At 34.2% G+C, this 25,546-nt stretch overlaps 1 protein-coding gene across 3 annotated transcripts in view; it reads left to right on the plus strand.

Annotated features, from left to right (window-relative positions):
* Positions 1–25,546, plus strand: part of SLC30A6 (solute carrier family 30 member 6) — a 44,040-nt gene that overhangs the window by 1,399 nt on the left and 17,095 nt on the right. For 2 of the 3 annotated variants that reach the window (XR_012511855.1, XM_010967617.3), the window contains exons 2-13: positions 2,831–2,917; positions 8,589–8,673; positions 10,010–10,052; positions 11,100–11,165; positions 15,700–15,780; positions 16,265–16,300; positions 17,022–17,116; positions 19,331–19,379; positions 19,694–19,813; positions 22,141–22,243; positions 23,165–23,212; positions 24,277–24,345. Coding sequence is in view for 1 of the 3 variants with exons in the window: in XM_010967617.3 (XP_010965919.1) it covers positions 2,831–2,917; positions 8,589–8,673; positions 10,010–10,052; positions 11,100–11,165; positions 15,700–15,780; positions 16,265–16,300; positions 17,022–17,116; positions 19,331–19,379; positions 19,694–19,813; positions 22,141–22,243; positions 23,165–23,212; positions 24,277–24,345 (882 nt within the window). In the remaining 2 variants the exon portion in view is untranslated. Of the gene's footprint in view, positions 1–2,830; positions 2,918–8,588; positions 8,674–10,009; positions 10,053–11,099; positions 11,166–15,699; positions 15,781–16,264; positions 16,301–17,021; positions 17,117–19,330; positions 19,380–19,693; positions 19,814–22,140; positions 22,244–23,164; positions 23,213–24,276; positions 24,346–25,546 lie in introns of those variants that run through there. The other variant, XR_012511856.1, reaches the window with a different exon arrangement.

The following is a 25,546-nucleotide window of genomic DNA, read 5'->3' on the forward strand; positions in this document are numbered from 1 at the left end:
TTAGGTGCCACCTTTATGTTCCTGTAGGGTGATTTTTACCAATAACTGGAGTCTTACCAGACTGCTAAAATATGTATTTACTTGCTTGTCTTTCTCACTTCCTAGTCTGTAAGTTCTTTGAGAGAAGGACCTGTTCATTCACTAGTATTCCCAGAACCTTTGGTATAGTACTTGGCCCAGAGGAAGTTTTCAATAAATATCTGTTTTATAAAACACTGAATATGTAACTGTGACACTAAATTTTTACACTTGAAACATTAGTAATAAGGGAAATAGTGGCCATTAAGGTTTCTTTTTAAAGCTTTGAGAAAGAAAGGTTTCATGAGTCACCCAGTATATGTTATTTATTAAGAACATTCTATGTGCAATGCATAGTGCTGTCTTGGAAAATGTAAAGGAAATAGAGCCCTTGTCATCAGTGAAGTTACTGAAAAGTTAACTTACCATGCAAGGTGATGAAATGAAGGCTATTCTACTGTTAATTATAAAGCAAGTGGCATAAAAAACACTGTAGTTTGGAATAATCTAGTAAGGCTTCATATAGGTGGTTAACCAAAAACTGAGTACTTTATCCCTTACTCCAGTGCTTTCAGTCTGCTACTCATTATTCTCATTTGGATGAGGAAACAGAGGTCAAGTAACTTGCTAAGTGCTGTAGGGTATTACAGCTTGGATTAGACAGGCCTGGCCTTTTCGCTCTAGAGTGGTATAATCATGAGACATGGATTACAACAGTTTAGTTGAATTTGAGGATTCCTATCTGGAGCAAGAGAAAAAATGGGAAAGAAACTGATGCTAAGTTGAATTCCAGGTTGTAAAGTTGGGAGTTTATCCTGATAACCATGGAGAGCCAATGTAATTTTGGAAAGAGGGACATGAACGTTAGGATTTTTGTGTTTTTTCCCCCCTCAGTATCACAGTGGCGTCAGATATGGTCCTTGGCCTTTTAGAAACCTTACCGATTGTCTTAACCTAAAACTTGAAGTAACTTAAAATTTAAACTGGGCTGAAGTTAGAAGATATGCAAGGATACAGTATTAGGCATAATTTATCTTTGGGGCCAAAATATCCCAAACATAATACTTTAAACCTAAAGTATATTTGTTAACATTAGCAATTTGTTCACATCTCAAAGGAAAATAGCGTATTGTTCCTTTTCAACTGAATTGGCTGAGCACAGCCTTAGGGTTACACACATACACTGGTCTTTATTTGGATATCAAAATTAGTAACACCTTTTTCTGATGCTTTATTTTTATAATTTAAAGTATTTTTTACTTTAATTTTTTATCGTGGAACGTTTCAAACATATGCAAAAGTAGAGGGAATATAATATAATGAGCCCCCATGTAGCCAACAGTTGGCCTCAACAATTATCAACATTTTGCTGTTTTTCTTATGCCAGATTTCTGGTGCTCACCTTATTTTCTGCCTTTCCTGAGTCTCAACATAATACAACTAATGACATGTCAAACTTGAAGAAGTGGAATATACCATTTTATAACTACGAAGATGTTTCTAGATGCTAACTAAAAGAAAATCATACCTCTGCTTGAATTGGATCTGAGAGGTTTTTCACATTCTTAATTTGTTGAAACCCAGTTCCACTGCTGTCTGTGGAGCTTCAGTGTTTAGTCAAATTGGCCAACGTTAGTGGGATGGAAATATAATATGATTATTATGGTAATTATGGCCTTTTCCATCTAGGAAAGTATTTTGTTAAAATTAAAATCCAAGTGTTTAAATATATGGGACTTAGCAATCAAATTATTAAGTATGACCAATTGAAAATTGTGAAGAGTTTTTTCCCCTAGACAAGGTTACTTTGATTTTGGAATAACAAAAGTTTTCTAAAAGAAAAATTTTTAAAAATAATAATAAATAAATTAAAAGTTTAAAAAAATAAATAATTGAAAAAAAATTTTTTTAAGTTTTCACTATGTCTTCCCAGGTTTTTTTTTTCTTTTTGGTAGGATATTGTGTTCCTATCTTGAAAGTATATAGTAAAGTTGATCAGTGTTTTCCTTTACAGCTTCTTGGTTTTATGTCCTATTAGGAAAAAACTTCTCCACCTCTAAGATTATACATACATTATCCATACATTTCTTCAAGTACTCTATAGTTTTATATTTTAATTTTAAAATAATAAAAAAAAAGAGTAAAAGGTATAGTAAGGATCCAACTGTACGTTTTTCCAAATAGCATTTATAGAATAACTCATATTTTTCCCACTGATGTTGGGTACTACCTCTTCACAGGCTAATTTCCTATGTTTGTTTGAGTTCTGCTTTATGTTAGGGCTTTACTACATGGTTTCCTAAACTTGGGTGGTAAATCCCACTGTAGTCTCTTTCACTCGTAACCCCACTGCCTGCCCTTCTGCTAGCACCATGCTATGTACTAGCAGGGACCATGAAAGCTAGCTAAGATGCCTTATACTTTGCCCAAGAGAGAAACTCAGAGGTTTTACGGTGGTGATAGTTGCCAAGCCTTTCATATATAAAGCTTTAATTAGGTAAATTGTAATATTTTCTTTCTGGTAGAGCTGTTTTGCTTTTCTGGTTCAAAATTGTCTAATCCATTTTAGAAAAAGAGTTTGGTCTGAAGCTAAAATGCCTGGGTTTGAATTCCTGCTCATTACTTGCATTTACTAAAAATTGTTCTTACCTCATAGACTATTGTGAGTCTTAAATAGATAAATACATGTAAAGCTTGGCATATTTAAAGCATTCAGTAAATGCTAGTTCTTCGTACTGTATCATATCACAGGAACTATGAAGAGGATTAGACACTTTCATGCTGACCTGTGTATTTTTTGTCTGTTTTAAAGGGGACAATTCATCTCTTCAGAAAACCACAAAGATCTTTTTTTGGCAAGTTATTACAGGAATTTAGACTGGTAGCAGCTGACCGAAGGGTAAGTTATTTTTATTCATTAACTCTAGTTTTAATTATTGCGCAAACAATATTATAACATTGAAAAAAGGTGATTTTTAAGACAAATAGAAATCACTCTTGATCCCACCACACTGTTGTCATTTTTTTACATTGGGTAAGTAATTTTCTAATGTAAAATTAACAATACTTTGCTATACAGTTGTTTTGCTTGGGAGAAAACTAGACTTTAGATTTTACTCTAATTCTAGAATTCCGAAGAGAAATTGTTTAGGCATTGCCTTACATTATTAAACAAATAAAGTGCATGTGGTCTGAAATCATGTTTTCTCATTTTTAATGTTAGGCAGGAAAAATAAGTTATGCTTCAAGACTGTAAATAAAAAAATCATCTGTACCCTTTTTGGTCACCAGTGTAGACCTCATAGTTATTATTCTATTTTCTTTGTTCTCATTATTGTCTTAAACAGTAAGCTCCCTGAGGGCAGTGACTATATGTCTTTTGCTCACTTTTTAATAGAAGTATAAAATAAGCACTCAGTAAATATTTGATGGATTTTAAGTAATCCTAGCTTCAGTGGAACATAATAAGCAGTACCAATGATTGACCATGTGTTGTGATACCAAACTAAAGGCTTCTTTTCTTTTCTTTTTTTTTTTAACCACTATATCCCCTGTTTCTAAAATCTTGGAATGTAGTCAGAACTCAGTAATTGAAGTATTTGGAAATATTATCATCCCTGAATTTTTTTTTATAGTTTAATGTATTTTAATAGCAAACTTACAGGAACAGCACAGAAGACAGACAACATTAAAAACACGTACTTGCATGTAGGACAACTCAGTTAGAAAAGTATAGTGAATGGATGGAATCTACTGCATAATAAAAATGCTACAAACACCATTTAGTTGCCATCAATAAGAAATTTACTTGTTTTAAAAAAATCCAAATGCTGGCATTGCCCAGAAAAATTTAACAGGTTTATTTATAATTGTTATAAAGTTGAACTGCTGAAACTTGTTCACTGAAAAATTTTGACTTGCATTAATGCTTTATGTCCCTGCATTTATATTAAAAATTCACACACAAACAAAAATGGAAAAACTGCGAATACCTGGTTTCTGTCCCCTATTTTTCCACTTGCGATCATATACTTAGGTACCTTTTGACTCCATGGAAAAAAAAAATCTAATGTTCAGAACTACCAATAACAGGAAGAAGAGCTTTTTTTTTTTTTTTTTTAAAGAATGAAATGTTTCCCATCATAGTGGATTCTTAAGCACGTTCTCCACATATGTGGTGTGCTAGCTGGATGTTTTTTGTCGTAATTGTTACACGTTTGGCATGGATAGCACGCAGGTTGGTGTCTTCAAAAGGCTAACTAGATAGGCCTCACTTGCCTCCTGCAAAGCACCAACAGCTGAACGCTGGAAGCGCAGATCTGTTTTGAAGTCCTGATTTCCCGCACAAGACACTGAAAGGGAAGTTTGCGAATCAAAAGTTCAGTGGACTTCTGATAACGTCTAATTTCACGGGGTACCAGGCTTCTAACGATGAGGTTTCTTCACCCCCTCCAGTAGAGGGCGCACTCTTGCGAGAGGCTTTTGTAGCCAGTTGCTTCCTCTGTGCTTTACCACCGGTTGATTTGTGGGCGGTCTGCTTTTTACGCGCCATGGTATAGAGACCTCCTTACTTACCCACCTCCTCCTTTGGCTGGAGCTCGGCAAGCTAGAGGCGGCGCTCGAGTTGGAGAGCAACGGCGGCGGCTGCAAACACCTATCATCCCTGAATGTTAAACTTCAAGAGCCAGGATTGGAAACTTATCTGATTCTTGTGTGTCTAGACCATTTAGGATGATCTCTTGAGAGCTGATAGCTACAGCTTTATTATGTTGATGGAAAGCAACTATATTGCAGAAGTAATCAGAAAATTCTTTAACAGTACACTTCATTGAAGCACAGAATAGGTAGTAGGAACAAAACTGATACAGGAAGACTTGAACTGTGTAGATAATCTCTGTCATAATTTAAATCTTAAAAGACATATCTGGCTCATCTCTCTTCATTCCTACACCTGTCTTAGTTCTTGGTAATTTCATATTTCATGTGGAAGCTCCTTACCTCTCAGTTCCTTACTTCCTCACCACAGATAATCTCGCCTTCTCCCCCTCCTAACTATCCACTCCTATGATCATACCATGGACTTTATCATTTATAGTAACTATATCTTCCCATTGTCTCAATTTCAAGCATTTTACTCTTCAGTCACCATCTCTAGTCTTTCCAGTTCACCCCTCCCTTTTCCCCAACTCCAGTAATTCGTCAGTCTTACTAGGACCTCCAGTCCACTGACTCTGCCATATTTTCATTGTTTTTTGCTTCACTTATCCTCATTTGCTTATTTATCAGTTTAGACTCTGTGGTCCATCATTTTTATTTTCTTGCATATGCCTTCAACTTCTTTATCCTCCCCTTCTGTCTAACATACTTCCTTGGCAAATCCTTAACCTTATTAAGTCCTCTTTCTTTCTACTCTGTACCTGCATACAAGCTACTGAGTGTAGCCTGAAAGAAACACACAGACATGCCAACAGGTCTCACTTTAAATTCATGGTCAAGTATGCAACTAGCACTGCCCATACTGTATCTTCCTAGTTCATTCAGTTTCCCACTTTCTTAAATAACAGTTTCAGCCATTTTCTGTCACTTCTGTCCTCAAACTTCCAAAACCTTATTCATCCTCACTCTAACCTGTTGATCTTGCTTCCTGTTTCAATAGGGTAAAAGGAATAATCAGAAGAAAACTTCTGCATCCTGTCATTAGCACACCTACCAACACCCTGCTTCCTTCCTGTTTCTGTGAAAGAACTGTCCAATCTGCTGTCTTGAGGCCAATCCCTCCACTGTTGCCTTCTCACAGATGACATTCCTGTAACTGATCTTTCTGTCTCTTGTGTTGTTGTTTCTTGTTAATTCATTCTCCTCTCCTTGTGTCATAATTACATGCCATATATTGCTCTCAGTTGCTGCTTCTTTCTATGCTTCCTTTTATGGCAAAACTACTTAAAATAATTGTCTCTACTCTCTTTGTTCGCTTTCTCTTCTCCCTGTCTCTGTTAAAACCAATCTGGCTCCAGTCTCCACTTATCTACAGAAACAGCTTTTACAAGGTAACTAATAACCTCTATGTTGCCAAAGTCAACAGTCATCCTCATGTCCCTTCTTATTTGACCTTCAGTGGCATTTGTCAAAAATCAGTCGCTTCTTCCTTAAAGCACTTTATTCATTTGTATTCTGAAGTACCACTTTTGGTTTTCCTCCTACTTACTTGGCTATTATTTTTAGTCTCCTTTGCTACTTCCGTCTCATCTTTCTGACCTCTAAGTTTTGCAGTGTCCCATGACTTAGAACTCCGGCCTTTCTTGTTTATATTTATTCCATCCAGGTGACACTTTCACTACCATATGCTGATGACCCCATATTTATATCTCAGTTCCTAACTTCTTCCCTACCTCCCAATTCCTGTGTATAATGGCCTTCCCAACATTTTCACCTGGGTATCTAATGGGCATCTCAGATTTAATATGATCAAGCCTGAACTTTGACTTTCTGTCACTTCCTCATTAAATGGCTCAGGCCAGAAATCTTGGAGTGATTCTTTCCCCTCTCTTTCCTTCACCCCTCAGAACTGTTTCATAAGTAAATCTTGCTAGCTTTGTCTTCAGTATAATACCCAGAATCTGACTGTTCTAATACCTTCTTAGCACCTTTGAAGCCACCATCATTTCCCACATGGATTATTGCAGTCACATTAAAATGGTCTTTCTACTTTCCATCCTTGCCCCTATGCATTATATTCTACATGGGGAAGCAGAATGATCTTTTAAAAATGAAAGCTAAGATACTTTCCATCTCACTTGGAATAAATCCCAATTCTTTTCCTGGTATACAAGATACAACTTGATATGGCCCCAGACTCTCTCTCACCTCTCTTGTCTAGCTCTCAGCTAGGTGCTCTTCTGTCTCAGGGCATTTGCACTGTGGTTCCTGTCTTCTTTCCCAGGTATCTGCACACCTAGTACCTTTGCCTCTTTCATGTTTCTGGTCACGTCACCTCACCAAAGGAGTCTTTTATGACCATGTTGTCTAGAAGAGTAACTCTTCCAAATCTTCCATTACTGTGTTCTTAATATACTTTTTCTTCCTCGCACTTAATCACCACCTGACCTTGTATTTTTGCTTATTGTCTGTCACCCCACCTTGATTATAAGATCCCTGTTTTGTTCACTACTGTATCTTCAGTGCATAGAATAGTGTCTTTTATTAAGTACTTAAATACTTGTTGATGAATAGCTTGATTCAGAAGTAGGACAGCATGTATTTCACGCTTTATCTTCCTTTTCTGACTTGAGGAGTCCCTGTCCTAACCAGACCCATGTCCAGTCATGTTATTAATGTCCTCTCTAATAATATTAGAGTCCTTTGTCCCATTAACCTATCTTATCAATTCTCAAGTCTCCAGCATTCCTGTTTCACCTGCTTCTCTGGCTTTGCTCTTGGATGCAGAGGAAGTTCCAGAACCGGGTCTACCACAAATTCATGCTGGTAATTCTTGTTCTCTTCTTTGATGATTCAATAGTACATTCCCCATGACAGCTATTTTACAGATTCTCATCTGGATTTAAGTTTCCAGTCCTACTCCACAGTATCCCTCAGTTTTAAAAAATGGCTTTGCTTCTTTCTCTTTAGAGATTTATAGGCTCTTAGCTCCGTGCTATATCACTGTCACTTCTTTCTGCCTTACAATTTCTCTGTCTCTTCAGTCATCTTAGCCTTCTCACCTTTCTCAAAGGTTGTCTTCCTTTCTAAACCTACACCTTTCATCTACATTCTAAAACTATCTTATTCCATACCACACTTGACCTTTGCAAGTACATGTTTAATTTTAACACCTCCAGATAACTGCCTTTTCACTAATTTATTTCACTTCTGCTTTCATATAAGCATAGATCTCCCTTTGTGGGGAGTGGAGTGGAACAAAAATAAAACACACTTCACTTGGTCTCTTCTTCCTTTATTTATAGAATGCCCTTCCTCCTTCTTCTGAATTCTAACTATTTTGTGGTGTATCTCAGATCCTCCCTTTTCTGTGAAACTCTAAGCCATGGTAATCTTTCCCTCTTTTGCAGTCCTGTTTTCATACAACTTATTTGGTAGATAACCAGGTACTGCCCCTTTTTCGGGGAATGGGGTGGGCAGGGTAACTTTATTTTAATATAATTTCAAACTTACAAAAAAGTTACATAATTAGTATAAGGAACTCCCATATACCCTTTACTCAGAGTCATCAGTTGCTTTACATTTGGCACCATTTGTTTGTCATTGTCTCCATACACATGTTTATAGAGACAAAATTATATTCAAATGTCAGCGTATTTTCTCAACAGAGTTTATGTGTCAGAATTTATTTTCTCTTGAATAATTCCCTTTCTAGAATTACTGTTTTAGGTTTTTATTTTATAATAATAACTGTTAATGATAATTTTCATACTTGTAGAAAATGTGGCACTTCGACTTTTTGTAAGAAGTTGTGCTTATTCCTTTGTATATCAGAGCATGAATCATAGCAACTTGTATGATCCCAGTGAAGTTTATAAGCACTGTGCAAATACGAATGATTTTCTTTTTCACAGTCCTGGAAGATACTGCTCTTTGGTGCAATAAATTTAACATGTACTGGCTTCCTGCTTATGTGGTGTAATTCTACCAATAGTATAGGTATGTCATTATTCTTATTTTTATGGAGTTAAATATTAGTTTCACTTTTATTGTTCTGATTTTAAATAAATGTTATGTCTTCCTTTACAAAGAATATATTATTCTGAAGTATAACTTAAAAGATTTAAATGAGAGAATCTATTTGGAAAGTACCTTATAAACTGTAAAGTTTGATTCAGTTGTTAGGTGCTATCATTTAAAGTGAGCAATTATTTTTTTAAAAAAAACTTTAAGTAGATTTGAAAAAGTGAGATTTAAAAACATTTTTTAAATTGAGGTATAGTTGATTTACAATATTAGTTTTAGATGTACAGCATAATGATTTAGAATTTTTATAGATTATACTCCATTAAAAATTATTGCAAAATAATGGTGATATTCCCTGTGCTGTACAATACATCCTTGTTGCTTACCTATTTTATACATAGTAGTTCATATATATTATCTCATACCCCTATCTTGCTTTTCTCCCCTTCCCTCTCCCTACTGGTAACCACTAGTTTGTTTTCTATACCTGTGAGTCTGTTTCTGTTTAGCTATATACATTCTTTTGTTTTATTTTTTAGATTCCACATACAAGTGATATCATACAGAATTTGTCTTTCTCTGACTTATTTCACTAGGAATAATGTTCTGTAGGTCCATCCATGTTTCTGCAAATGGCAGACTTTCATTTATGGCTGAGTAATATTCCATTGTGTGTGTGTGTCTGTGTGTGTGTGTGTACACCATGTCTTTATCCATTTGTCTGTTGATGGACACTTGGGTTGCTTCCGTATCTTGGCTATTGTAAATTGTGCTGTTAAGAACATTGGAGTGCATGTTTCTTTTCATGAGATTTCTTTTTAGTGTGATAGATAAGTACTTTAGTTTATGTAGTGTATAAATAAGATTTTGAGATTTATTGGATTTTCCTTGAAAAGAGAAATCTGGAATATTTTCTTGTGTCTTGACCTCTTTTGTTTTTATGTACAATTATTTTCATCCTGTTGTTTAAGGAATTCATTTAAAATAGTATTCATGACAGAAGAAGGCAAAAAATTGGTCACAGGGCTTTTGAGCATATGCTGCTTCATTTTTCCTAATGAAAAAATTAGGTTCTAAATTAAGCTTTTGTATATATATAGATAATACATATAATATATATGTAGCTAACCAACTTAGCTACATATATTAATCAAATCAAATTTACTAGATAATTGCCAAAATATGAGATTAATCAGTGACTCATGATTTTTTTTTGATGTTGGATACCTCTGGTATGAACAATTATGGCAATTTATTCCCTAACAATGGATTCAGTAACATTTTAACCAAACATTTTGTTGTTTTGCAGCTTTAACTGCATATACTTACCTGACCATTTTTGATCTTTTTAGGTAAGTATTAAAAACTCTCCTTAATATTTTGAGGCTAATAAGGAATTTGTTGCACTGAATTTATGAAATTTTCTTTACTTAAAGGAAATGAGTAAGATGATCAACATGGATCTTACATACAAATAATAATTAGGAGATATTCCAGAAGAAAATGTCCCATTTATATAGCAACAGAAAAGATGATACCCAGACATTAGGTCAGGTGCTTCAGGTGCCTACCTGTAGATGAGTCAGCTGTGACCAGGGAGCAGGAACATGTAAGAATATACCAGTTCCCACTGTAACCATAGATGGGAAAAGAAATGAGGGGCATTAATAACTGCAAAGTATGTGTGTAATTGTGAGCTAGTGAGACAACCTCTTAGCTCTGCTTTGTGGGACTTTTCATATTTCCATATAAAGGTTGCAAAATGCTTAGATGATGATATCTCCAAGATCTGTGCCATAGAAGTATAAGAATGTCTTTTCATCAGTCATGTAACTAAATTTGCTTGATTGGCCTAAAACAAATAGTTGTTACCTGAATTCCACACTGTAGTAAGTTGTTTTAGAGTGAATCTCCACTACACTTAGAAAATGACCAAAAAAGAAAAAGAAAATGACCGTAACTTTATCCCATCTAGAATGTTATCAAGGTGTTATTATATTTAGTTTAACTTTTTTAAAAAATTAAATAAAGTTTATCAAAGTTAAATATATTACATATGTGTAGATAAAACAAATTACCCTTATTGTTACTGTGTCACTTTTTGCAGGCTCAGTTATGGAAACCACTTAGGGTGGGTAACTTATTGAGTAATGAAAGCATGTGTTTAGTTTTTATTTAACTGTCTTAATGATATATTGAAACTTCAGCTTCTCCACATGTTAAAACTACCATGTATCTGGATGCTTATTTTGATTAGATTATAAATTATTAGAGTAACTTATTGGTTTAGTCTCTGCACACACTGATAACCAGCAGCTTAAGTATTCTGAAAATTTAATTTCTTTATGTTCTCCTCTAGCTCTATTTCTAATGCTAAAATTATTTTCCTTTTTACTTAGTTTAGTAACATGTTTAATCAGTTACTGGGTAATGATGAGGAAACCTAGCCCTGCGTATTCATTTGGGTAAGTTCAAACTATTTTATTTTCTGCTAATTTTTTGCTATTAAAATAGTAGTTATACTGCACAGTAAAGAGCCAGCTGGAGTTTTTCTAAAAAATAAATGCTGCATGTTTAGTGGAATGGTGATCAAATAGAGAAAGTGGATAAAAAAAAGCACCTTCCCAGAGGAGTATAGTTAAGAAGCATGAATGTTTAAATTTAAGTCATATTAAAGTAAAATGTTCACATCAGGTTCTTTTCTATTTTATAAATGAAATATTAAAGCATTCATATTAAGCTGTATAATATTTTGGTAATCTCTTATTTCAGTTAAAGTACAAAGGATTTTCATGTAAGTTATCTTCTAGATATTAAAGTAAATGGGATATATTTAAACATTAATGCAGTGGTAGAGATGTATTTTTATCTTAAGACTGGATTTATGATAGCAATGGACTGAAAAAGATTTTGAGATTCCTGTTTCTATAGTTTTAGAAATTACTGAAAGTTGAAGGTTGGTAGGTAATCTTTATATCAGAGGATTTTTTAAAAATACATTAGAAAAAAAATGAGTTCCTTTCAGATTCAAGGAAACAACTTAAAAGAAGAATTTAATTTGGTAAAGAAACTCTTGGACCAGACTTACACTTCTTCTCCACAATACCATTATTGGGATTATATTCTTTTGCACAAAATCAGGTTTTATTGACCTAAACAGTGGTACAAAGTAAACATGAAATTTTAATGCAAAATGAAGATATTCATAAGTGTCACTGAAATTTGATAAGAGATTATTACTGTGGTGCTCACTCTTAAAGTATAGATGTTTATATATGGAAATCTGTGACTCTCAGTCAAGATTTTTGGTTGTAAGTGACAGAAATTCAGTTTAAACTAGTTTGGGGGAAAAAGTGAAGCCTTTGGTAGTTTACATAACCGACATGTGTGAAGGCTGAGGTAAACTGGCATAGGAACTTGAACACTCAAGACATTGTCTTTCTCTTACCTCTCAGGCCTGCTTTTCTCTGCACGTTAGGTTCAGTTTCTCAGACCACTTTTTTCCACTATCCTGCAGTGATAACTTCTAGCAAGACCTTGAACCCTCTCATCTTTATCCTAGAGAGGAAAGGACTCTTCCCCAAACTCTAGTTCAAAAATTATGAGAATATTATTGATTGGTCCAGCCTGGTATGGATGTTAGTCTTTAGATCATTTACTGTGACCAGGAGACAAGGTCAAGTAAGGACATGATAGCTCCCATTTTGGCCTACTTGCTTAGAGTAAATAGGGAAAAAAGGAACAATTAAATATAATTGCAGTCAATCACATAGTGTAAAGTATCCTCTATATTTAATAATTCCAAAATTCCAGTTCTCCAGCCCTGAGATTTGTCTCATTTCATAATTTAATTACCTTCTTGCCAGCTTTACATGGATGTCTAATTAATATTTTAAACTAGGCTAAAATTCTTGTTTTCTTTTCCCAAGATTGTTCCTCTGCAGTTTTTTCCATCTTAGTAAATGCACCACCACTCAGTTGCTCAAGTGAAATCTTTAATTATTTTCTCATCATCCACATTTATCCTTCAGCAGGTTATGGCAAGATAACCTACAAACTTGTCCAGAACCTGCCCCAGCTCCCATTTCTATCTCCACTACTACTGTCGTAAACAAGCTACCTCTGTTTCCTGCGTTAACCAGTGTCTAGCATCCCAGCTGGTCTCCTTGCCTCTGTTTTTACCCGCTATAGTCCATTCTTCATATAGCAGCCAGTGGTTTTTTTTTTTTAAACCTAAATCGTGCTATCATTCTACTGCTTAAAACCATCCATTTGTTTCCTATCATACTTAGAATAAAATCCTGATTCCTTTCTCTCATTTACAAGGGCCTTATATATATAAGATTCAGACCTAGCCTACTTCTTTTTAAATTACCACTCTCACAGCCTCTATACCACACTGTCTTTTTGTAATTTGAATGTAACTCATGCTTGCTGTAGATCTTCGTACAAATTACTCTCTCTACTTGAAATGCTCATCACCTGATTTTTGTGAAGTGAGCCCATTTTGTTATTCTGATCTTAGTATCACTAAATGCTGAGTCAGTAAGTGATTGGGTCCCATTCAAAGTAGATTCTAAAACAGATCAGCTAATTAGCCCCTTGTCACATGAGACTACTGTAATAAGTTCTACTATGTAGAACTTATCAGAACTTATAAATTATTTGTTTTTCTGTTGTCTCCCCCTTTAAAATACAGATTTCATGGTAGCAGGGAGTATATTTTGTTCTGTGTTATATCCATGTGCAGTTTGATAAATTTTAATAAATGAATATACCTGTATAACTGCTTATCTAGATCACAATATACAACATCACAAGTCCTCCCCAAAGCCTCTCTTAATGACTTAATGTTGAATCAGAGTGAAACCCTGACAAAAGTAACTAGTATTTCTGATTGCTGTCATTGCAGATGATTGTTGCCTGTTTTTGAAGTCATATAAATGGGATTACAGTATATTACCCTCATTTAACAGTAGTTCATTTTTGTTCATTGCTCTAATATGTCCATGATGTGAATATACCAAAATCTGTTTATATGGTCAGCTATTGAAAGGAATTTAGGTTATTTTCAGCTTTCAACTATTATAAATAAAATTATTTAATGAACATTCTTGTACATGTCTTTTGGTATACATGTGTACTTATTTATATTGGGCACATGTCTTTGAGAGTAATTACTCAGTCATAGGATTTGCATATGTTCGTCATTAGAAGATAATACCAAACAGTTTTCCAGGGTGGGTTTACCAGTTTACATTCCCACTAGAATCAGAGTTCTAATTGCTTCATGTCCTTACTAATAGTTGGTACTGTCTCTCTTTTTTTTAAGCCATTTTAGGGTAAACAGTGATATCTCATTGTGGGTTTAAGTTATTTTCTTGATGAATATTTGAACACTTTCCCTATGTTTATTGACCATTCAGATTACTTCTTTTGTGAAATGCTTGTTAAAATGTTTTATCCATTTTTAGGTTGGGTTCCCTTTTTTTTTCTTATTGATAAAAAGAACTTCTTTATATAGAAGTATCTTCTCTCACTCCCATTTCTCTTTCATTCTCTTAAAGGTATCTTCTGATGAATGAAATGTTTTTAATTTCAATGATAAATTCAGTTTATCAGTCTTGTTCTTTATGGTTAGTACTTTTTGTGTACTTGTCAAGAAATCTTTGCCAGCTTCAAGGTCATAGAGATACTCTACTTTGTTATTAGAAATCTTACTGTTTGACCTTTCACATTTAGGCTTACAGTCAAACTAGAATTGATTTTTGTATATGGGTTGTGTATGGGCTGAGGTAGAGGTCAAGGTAGAGGTCAACATTTGTTTCTGTATAGCTTTGTTTGATAAAACATTTATTGAAAAAAATTCATCCTTTTTCTACTATTATGTGCTACCTTTTTCATAAATCAAATGACTATGTGTAACTTTGTTTCTGGACTATATTTTCTCTTCAGTTGGTGTATTTGTGTATCCTTGCTAATAAGTATTATACTGTGTTAATTACTGTAGTTTTGAAATCCTGAGATCTGGTAGTGTAAATCTTTCAGCTTTGTTCTCCTTCAGATTGTCTTTGCTTTTTTAAACCTTTCGCATTTCTGTATGTACTTTAATATCAGCTTATCGATTGCCACAAATACTGCTGCTGCATTCACATACTTTTTTTTCATACTCTCCTATAAACCACTTTTATCATTTACATTTTTCGTATCAATAAATATTGTTATTTTTTAATAATGCATAGTAGTGTGTTGTTAATTCCAACATTTCACTATTACAAACAGAAATGTGATGAACATCCTTAATTATTTTATTGTCTTTTCTGAAGATAAGTATTTACTTGAGAAATTTTAAGCATTATACTTACCAGAAGTATTGAATGCCATTAAACTATGTGTTGTGGGAAAAACTAAAATAAATAAGACAAGAGCCCTGGCCTCCAGCTGATAGTTTAGGAATTATGAAACATACTCAATTAACTGCAATTATGTGTAGAAGAGGCAGTGCAGTGGTCATAATCATGAACTCTGGAGCCAGAGTGCTTAGTTTGAAAACCTGACAACTTCACTTGCTAGCTATGTGGTTCTAAACAGTTAGGTTTTCTCTTTGTGTTTCAACTTACTTAACTCTTTAAAAAAAAAAAAATGGATAAAGTAACCCTCATAAGAATTTGGGTGGTTTAGATGAGGTAATATTTTAAGCACTGTGACCAGTGTGTCTAACACAAGATGGGTCAATTAAATGTTAGCTGTTATTAATATAATGGTTATTTCTAAAAAATAAGAGCCATAAGTCTGTCCTGGGAAAATATGTTGTACAAATAGTCACTCTTTTCTAAATCTGGGATGTTCATTATTTATCATTCTAGAAATTCTGTAGTCTGTTCCAACAGTGTTTGGCTTATAGTAGGCACATGTATATTGAGGGAGTGAATGTGTTTTAGACATATTAGTTTGTAAATTGAAAGAATTAAACTGATTGAATTAATTTTCCGATTTCAGATTTGAAAGGTTAGAAGTCCTGGCTGTATTTGCCTCCACAGTCTTGGCACAATTGGGAGCTCTCTTTATATTAAAAGAAAGGTACATTTGTATGTGATGTTACTGCCATTATAAATTTACCTATAAAGTCCACCTTCGGGAATTTGAAAGAATCTAGTGAGACACATCTGGTTTGAAGGGTATACAGATTAAAGTGAGCGGTACTGAAGTTTTACTAGTATAATTTCTTCATATTTCAGACTTCTCTCCCTTCTTTTCATCCTTCTTTTATTACCTTCTTTGACACTACTAAATCCAGTCAAAAGTAGATGTGAATGAAAGTTAGTGATATAGTAAGACATGTTTTAATGCTCAGTGCAAACCCATTGAAACAGATTTGGTAGAGAAAGGTTGACATTACATGTTGGTAATTTGTGAATTTCCTTGCCTTGTCACTGCCAACAATCAATACTTGGTTATCATAGTAAAAGATTTTGTGAACTTACTGGATTAATTATATATTTAATAAAGCCTTTTAACTTTATGATTTATAGGATTTATTTAATACACTAATTCTTTCTTTTAGTGCAGAACGCTTTTTGGAGCAGCCCGAGATACACACGTGAGATTTTGCTTTTGCCATATATAATTTACTGTTAAGTTTGATTCTCAGTTATTAATTGGTATATTGTTAAATAGTGGTTGCTTTGGCCAATATCAGAGTTAAGAGTGTGGCAATGTACATTTTACTGTTACTTCACAAGCGAAATCCCCAAATCCCAAGACTCCTTTTCATCCTTAACTGTTCCCAAGCCCTTACGTTTTTTCACCAGACAGGAAGGCCTTTCTACCCTGACCTGGGGTCCCTCAATATTTCCAGGCCCAGGTCAACACACTAAGCCAGCCCCATCTACTCTTCTGTAAGTTAGAATTTGATCCCTATAATCTTTTAGTAGCATCTGTAAAAAGATAGAATTATTATCTACCACATAGTTGCCAATTATGTAGACTTCACCTATTCTGATCATTTTAATTCAGACAGTCTGACCTGGCCGGTAGACTGTAAACCAAATACCATTAGCATTTATACAAATTTATTTCTAACAGCAGTCACCTATAAGAAGATAGTAATGCTAAGAGTTTTTTTGCCCTGTGTCGGATGGAGCAGCAGTAGACAGGACATGGGTCATGGGGTTAGAAACCAAGTTGAGATTTCTTGGTCTACAAATATCAAACCATTGAAGCAGACTACTCTGCCTTCCGATCTCTTTATCTCTCTGCATGCTGAAATTATGTATTACTATTACCAAGAAAAAAATAATGATGAATTTTGTTCTTTTTAGGGGAAGATTATTAGTTGGTACTTTTGTGGCTCTTTCTTTCAATCTCTTCACGATGCTTTCTATTCGGAATAAACCTTTTGCTTATGTCTCTGAAGGTATGTTTTTTTATTTACCGTTAATAAAAAAATACAGTTTATCTTTCATAAATTCAATCTTTTGTTTGTTTTATTCATAAATCAACAAGAAAGTATATCCTGAAGAGAAGAGAGGACCACCCCAAAGGTTCTAAAGTCTTCTCTAGGCAGAGAATTATAAAACAAAATCAAATTATTTCAAGCTTTAAAATAACACTGCTTAGGAACAGGCAGAACTGACGTGTATGTTGGATTATATGTAATGAAAAATTTCATTCACCAAATGACATGAATGAGATTTTAGATGTTATAACCTACCAAAGGAAAGTTTACTGCAAGCATTTTAGAAGCATCATTGTACTTAGAATAGTTGAATTGCTCATTGCAAATAATTATATTCTGTTAATTGAATAAGTTCCGAGGAACTTCTCTTGGGAAGTGGTGGGTAGGCATATATTTGAAAGTAGCAAAGCTTTATGCCTTTTGAAATATTTTTTTATTTTCAAATCTTTACAAATTCAGACTGACTTTTTACTTCAGTCATCTAAACTATTGGCATTTTTCAGTAATTTCAGTGTCTTGGAATCCTACTAACCAACAAAGGATTAATCACTGATGGATGGAGAAGAGAAAAAAGTGGGCTTTGTACATGGACCCACACACCCACACTTTGAAACAAAGATAGATGAGGTTCTTTTAAGATCTCACTGACTTAAACACCAATGCAATCAAGGGAAGAAAGCTTTTTGAAATACCCATTCAAGTTTAAACAACTTGAGTGTTATGAAGTATGAGTTGTATTTGTATGAATTAGAGTTTAAGAATTACTGCATGAGCTAGAAAGTTAAATAATGATATTTGTGATGATCAGAGTTATTTTGAAAAAGCTATAAATTATTAAAATAGTATGCTCATTCTAGAAATTTTAAGAAGGTATAAAGATTTGGAAACTATATCTCTTTGAAGATCAGAAAGAAACAATACTGATAATCAGGGTTATGATAAACTCATAACCTAGAGATAACATCTTAACATTTCTATTTTGTTCCTTTAACTTTTTTCTATGTACATATACATATTTTTTACAGACTTGAATTATGTCAATTTGCAATTTTATGTTTGGCTTTTTTCAGTTGCCATTGTTTTTTATTGCCTGTCATTAAATACTCTTTGAAAAAATGATTTTTGAATGCTTGCATAATAATTTGTAATGAATATTGTAAAACATTAGTCTATTGTTACACACTTCCAACTTTTCCTTTTATAAATAATGCTTTAACCACCTTTTTGTATAGAACTTCTTGTATGCATTTCTAATTCTTCTTTAGGATAAATTCCCAAAAAAATTATAAATCGGTTAAAAATACAGTATTTTTTAGGTCTTTGATATATATTGCCAAGTTTATTTCCAGAAAGATTATATAGTTTGTATTTTTATTAACTGGAAATGGAAGTTCCCAGAAACATCAAGATTTATTACGTTAGTTGAAATTTGAGTGCAGAATAATATTGAGCACTTTCTAACTGCCAGATTCTAAATGCTTTACATAGAACCCATTTAATTCTTCCTATACAAAATGAATTGTTTTATTATCCCCATTTTATCCTGAGACACTGCGAGATTGTCTCTTGCCCCAGGCCACACATCCAGTTAAGGGCAGAGCTGGTGTGAAGCCAGGTATTCTGGCATTAGAGTCTGCTCTTAACTGCTGTACTAGACTACGTTTTTAGGGCTTGCCAACCTTTTTTACATCATGGTATACATAAAAAATGAATATTTCTGTAGCACCCTGAGATAAATGTAAGAGGATGCCTGAGCCTGGAGGCTACTTGTCCGGGAACATTGACTGGGCAGGTGTCTGCATGTAGCCAGATCCCCACCTGTTTCTGATTGCTGAGGGAGTTAGTAATTGATGGAGCTGCAACCCATTCTCAGCATACTGGTTAGGAACCTCTGCTTTACAGTATAATGAGCCTTTAAAACTTCAAATTAATAGTAACAGTGACCTGTGTAAGTTCACTGATTCCTTCAGGTAAGCTATATATTGTAGTTGGAAAGTGCTTTTCATTTAGTATCTAAAAGGCATAAAAGAGAAAAGGTTCTAGGTTTGAGGAATAACGTGTCCTCTTGTTATACAGTCAAGGCCAAACTTTTTTTTTTAATGTAAGAAATTAAGTATTTCTGGTAGTGGTTTATTCTTCTATGTACGTAATTTAAGTACTTTCTTTTTAAAGCTGCTAGTACGAGTTGGCTTCAAGAACACGTTGCGGATCTTAGTCGAAGGTGAGATGTTACGAGGTTTCATGATAAACATAGCTTTGAAGGAATGCACAAGAAATGCCTCTGTCATGGAGACCACATTAGTCATTGCTGAGGTCACTCCATGAATCTCAGATCAAATTCTTATTCTCCCTTTACCTTCTCTTTTTAATTGATGATGCGAAAGAGACCTTTACAAGTGAGAGTGTTTTGTTTCCAATCCTCTTTGCTTTCTTTAAAAGATATGTGATACTAAAATACAAGTCATCTTTTATAAGATTTTCATCAGTAATACACAATTCTGCTAATGAGTACTCTTTTTGTTTGTTTTTTCATAGCTTGTGTGGAATTATTCCAGGACTTAGCAGTATCTTCCTTCCCCGGATGAATCCATTTGTTTTGATTGATCTTGCTGGAGCATTTGCTCTTTGTATTACATACATGCTAATTGAAATTAAGTAAGTGTTTTTAGTTGCTATCAAGTGTGTTTCAATTTCTAGGGCCTGACTTTTAAGGAGACCGGTAGGACGGATAGGGATTAAGTTTATAGTATATTTGCTTATGCCCTGTGTAACTTTGGGTCAAGTCTTGTCCTCAGGTGTCTTCATCTGAAAAATAAAGGGGGTTGGATTCAATGAAAAATTTTCACCACAATCTATAATGCAGACTGGAAAACAATTTATATTCCCTACTGCTGGCCTGATGAGAACAGGCCAGTGAAAGAGAGCACCACAGCTGCTGTTGCTGAACGAGGGAAGAGAAGTAGATATGAATCAGTTTTTAAAAAGCAGGCCTTTTAGGAAATGGACTTTACAGCTGCCTTAAGCTTAACATTTTATGACATGATTCTTTGACTCCCTACCCTTTTGTATACTCTCCCAGGATATCATATACAATTATTTGTTTTTATTTGCTACCTCAGTGTGATTTCTACACCTGTATTTCTAGCCCAGATCTCTGTTGAATTCCAAAAAGTAAATCTTACTTCTGTTCATGTCTACCTCAACTGAACCGATTTTTCCTATCCCCAAAACTGCTTTTTCTTGTATTTCCCATCTAAGTGAGTACTACTATCTATTCCATTGCGTTCTGTTTTTAAAGTGTGTTAAAACATACATAAAATTTACCATTTTAACCATTTTTAAGTTTACAGTTTGGTACTTTCACAGGCATTAGTACAATAGTTTGTTGTGCAACCATTATCATGATTTGTCTCCAGAACTTTTTCATCTTCCCTAACTGAAACTATATCCATTAGACAGTTATTACCCATTCCACCTCCCCCAGCCCCTGGCAACCACTATTCTACTTTCTGTCTCTATGAGTTTGACTACTCTAAGTTCTTCATATAAATGAAGTCATACATATTTGTTCTTTTGTGTCTGGCTTATCTCAGTGTAATGCCCTCAAGATCCATCCATGTCACAAATGGCAGGATTTCCTTCTTTCTCATGGCTGAATAATATTCCATTGTGTGTGTGTGTGTGTGTGTGTGTACGTGTACACCACATTTTCTTTATCCATCCATCTGTCAACAGACATGTAAATTGTTTCCATGTCTTGACTACTGGAAACAGTACTCTTATTTAATCTTTCTTTTTAATATTCATCTTTTCCTTCTTCCCATTCTTTTTCCTGAATTGAAGCCTTTATCGTCATTTCCTTTGCCTAATTTTAGAATTGTCTTCTGATCTTACAATTTGTATTCTCGTACATCTGTAGTTATCTGCTGTTTTGCTACTAATGTAATCATTAAAAGTTGCAAATCTGGACATAATATTTTCCTGTTTCAAAATCCTCTTCTTTGCATATTAAAAAAAATTAAAAGTTGTTAGCATGATGAAGCCTCTGCCAACCTACTAGCTATCCATCAATCTGTCTATACTTCAGTCTTTATAGTTTCATTGCTGCATCAGGGTTTTCATGCCCTTGCACGTGGTGCTTTCACTGTCTGCAGTATCTTACTCCCATCATCTTGCTCATCTTTGAAGGCTCAGCTCAAATGTCACCTCTTTTTATGTTTAGCCTTCCTGGATTATTCCTGCCCCAGTAGGCTTGCCACTCACTCCTTTGTGCATCCGTAATAGGACTCCTTTGTACCCAAAGTCCTTTATTATGTTTTTCACACGTGAATCTCCTGCTATTTCAAAGGCAGAGACTATGTTTTAATTCATGTTTCTATTCCTAATATGTTTGAAAAAGTGACAAAGAGTACATGATCAGCTTGTAACCATCAGCATTTTGGTCAGTCTTGTTAAAAGAACAGTGAACTACTGGTGAGATGTTGCATTCAGTCACAGTGTTGTTATGACAGATTCCTGGAGAATCTCACCTTGGGAAATTCCTGAGGAGTTTTAAAAACATTTAACAGTAATTATTGGAAACTTATTGTTTACAGCAAAATAGAATCACTGATGAAGTCCATAAGTCTCTCCTTATCGGAAATTACCATATGAATATTTTTATTTGTTGCAGCAAATAGATATATATGAAATCTTTATAGTTGACAAGTAGATTGAAAATACATAGTGGGGAAATGCTCGTATTTTTTTTCTTCATTATCTCTCTTTGTACCAATTAACATAATTATTAGTTATTTTCCACTAAACTTTGGTGAGAAAGAATTCTGAAAACTTTCTTTTCCTTTTTGATGTTCCCATTGGTAGTAGTGACCAACTGTGATAAAACAGTCTTGTTGCTTTAGATAATTAATGTTTAGTAGATTAAATTGTAAGAAACTCAATGAAGCATACATTTAAGATTTAGAATTGTTTTTTCCTTTTAGTAATTATTTTGCTGTAGACACTGCCTCAGCAATAGCCATTGCGCTGATGACATTTGGCACTATGTATCCTATGAGCGTGTACAGTGGGAAAGTATTACTCCAGGTAACGGTCTTCTTTCAGTGTGCATGCTTAAAATTATCCATGTTCTTTTACCAGATTATGAAACTATATGTGTTTCTTCTACCAGATTGTGAAATTTTTAGCCACTGGATGGCCCTGTTAGAAATGAAGCCAGACAGTAATCTCTGAAATTTGTATAATAAGGACCAGGTGAAATTATAGTGATGCACAAAATAGGCACAGATCATCATGCATTTATAATGTAAGACAAAAATCATAAACGAAAAAAGAAGTTTTCCTCTAATAATGTTTCAAGTAAAAACAATATTGCTTAAAATTATTTTTGAGATATTTATTTTCCTATAATAAATATACTTTGGCTATTGTATAATCTTGTTATAATTGTTTTCTTATTTCCTATCCTTGAGTTAGTGAGACTTTTAAATTTCAGAGTAAAAGTTAAAAAATGATAAATCACTATGTATTGAAACAAAAGGAACACCTGTCAACAAGGCCCTGAATAGAAAGGTTGTTCCCCAGGACTAGATGTATACGTCAGCACTGCTTTTCCTTCTGTCTTTCCTGCATGCCTTTTCTAATACTTACGGGTTGTATCTCCCTGTCCAGAAGCAGTAACAACAATAAGATACTAGTTGTATAGTGCTATGACTTACACAAAACATTGCTTTCTTAAAGATTTTTTTGTTGATTGGTTGGTTCTTTAAGGCTTATTTAGTTCTAGAGATAGCAGCTTCTTTGTGAGATAAAAAATAAGCCTGGGCTGACTCCTGATGTTGCTCCAATAGTGAGCCAGTTAAAACCTCTCTTCTCTAAATTGTGTTAGGGCACATGTCAAACAGAGCAAAGACTGGTATAGAACCCATTTTTTTTAAGTGTCAAGACCACTGTTTCAAAAGTTTTTTTATCTCCCTAGATTGATATTTTATTTTGCTTTTTCCCCAGACAACACCACCCCATGTTATTGGTCAGTTGGACAAACTTATCAGAGAGGTAAGATGAAATAGTAAGTAAAAAAAAATTTTTTGAACAGTGTTGCACTGGCAGTTTAATGTGGCCCTGAAAGGGATACTTATCAATTCCTCTCACAAATCATTGGCCAAAACTCATTTTAGTTTATAACTAGAGAATGCAAAGAATGAGTACAAATAAGTTCAACCCTTTTTTTAGAATTTTCTTTTAGAGGAGTTTGTGTTCTTTATAATGACACAGTCAGATATAACATAGTGACAAAAATAGAAAAATTTGATGAATTGCTCAGTCTGGAAGCCAAATTCACTTGAAATAATGTGAAAAGTAATGGTCTAAGGCCACACTTTTTGCTGCGTAAGTGCTGTGATTTTTATGATTCTGTATTCAAACAGGATTTTGATTGAGTCAGAGGCCACTTTTATAGGTTGATTGCTTCACCACCTAACATCTTATCTGTGTGTTTATATTTTGTATTGTTATAAAATTCAACTTGTTAACTAATGAAAGAATAAGATAATCAAATAATTTGGATGTTGAGAGTATTTTAAACTATTGGTTGTCAGTATCACAAAGGCCACTCTGATCAGTATAGCTGGCTGCTTGTCCCAGCTAATGGAGCCTGCGCCACTGTACCAGTGGGCCACACGCAGTATATCTGGCTTTGGAATTTCCTTTTGGCCCACATCCAGATAACATCCTGTGTTGTACAGAAATTTGTTAAAGGGAATTCAGAGAAAGAAATGATCAAGAAGACAAAAAAAAAATAATAATACCACAAGTGCTGGATACCATACTAATAAAATGAAAAGAACCATAGACTGTTGAACAAAGTGGGGATGGGGGTGTAAAGACCTGATTCTGCAAAGATTGCTGCAGGTAAGAAACTGGAAAATAAAGCCCTGACTCAGTACCGAACAAGCAGAAATGGTATCTTGAGTGAATGGTCTGGGACTTCTCTTGGCTAATGAGTATCTTCATGTAGGGTTTGGTCATGTCATTTCTAGGCGTAGAGCAAGTCCATAATGTGACTGAACTGTGTTGAATATGTCAAATGCAAACAGCCCTATTTCTGTGTTTTTGATTAGGTGTCTACCTTGGATGGAGTTTTGGAAGTCCGAAATGAGCATTTCTGGACCCTAGGTTTTGGCTCATTGGTATGTTTTCTACGTATTATTTCAGTTATAATTTAAAACATGGTTTATAATTTTTTTAACTGAAAAAAAATTTCTGTAAAATTTTTATAGAATCTATGATTCCCATTTCTATTCAATAAAGTCAGAAATATAGATGGATTCAGTAACCAAAGTGAGATTAATTAAGGGTTATTTTTCTTTATTTTTTTCCTTTCACACTAAATGATCTTAATACTGGGCTGTCCAAAAAAAACAAATCCATAATCATACATTCCTATATATGAAAATGTTGCAAAAGTAAGAAGTGCAATTATTTTCTTTCTTACTACAGTTCTAATTTTGGAGATTTTTGCTGAGTATGCTGAAGAGTTATAGTAACAGCTTCCTTCAGCATAAAATTCCATGTTTTCTAATCCAATTTAGACCTCATTACCAAAGAGACTGTTACAGCATGGTTTCATTCCTCTGGCAGGAATGGTGAGGAAAGCAAAGGAAAGTACCCAGAAAAAAAATATTTTAAACCACCATTGTCTTATCATATACGGAAAACTGCCATTGATGTTTTGGTATTAATATTTACACATATACTCTCTTTAGAAAATGAGATCATGCTGTTTTACAATTTGTTCTTTTCACTCAATATATCATGAACAATTTTCCATGTTATCACTTACTGCTCTTCTACAAAATTATTTTTTAAAAAACAAATAGGATTTGACTTTTATAAAATAACCCAGATTTCAAGGGTAGGCAAATTAGGGTTGGTCCAACAGCTCAATGATAAAACCACTTTGCAGTCTTTAGCTTCAGGCTTGTGCTCTTTTAGTGGAAAAATGGCTACTTCATCTCTCCCTTCTTTTCTTTCCCTCTCTAGTTATTTTGGATATCTAAAGCTCATTCTGTCATGAATTCTTCAGGAAGGGCCCTTGGGAACAATATTCCCTAAATTTTTGAATGTTGAAAACAATTGTGAACATTGTACTTGAAAATCATTTGGCTGGATATAAAATCCTGAGCACGTATTTTACTTCCTTGAGTTTCCTGAATATATTACTCCATTTACCTCTGGCATAAAGCATTACTATGGTAAAGCCTGATGATCATAGTCTGATTTTTTTTCCCTCTTAAATATGTGACTTGATCACTTTGCCTGGATACCCAGAAGATTTTTTTTTAAGTCCAGTAACTTTATTAGAATATGTTTTGGTGTTGATCGTTTTGG

The sequence above is a fragment of the Camelus bactrianus genome, chromosome 15 (assembly GCF_048773025.1).
Source record: "Camelus bactrianus isolate YW-2024 breed Bactrian camel chromosome 15, ASM4877302v1, whole genome shotgun sequence".
NCBI classification, from domain to species: domain Eukaryota; kingdom Metazoa; phylum Chordata; class Mammalia; order Artiodactyla; family Camelidae; genus Camelus; species Camelus bactrianus.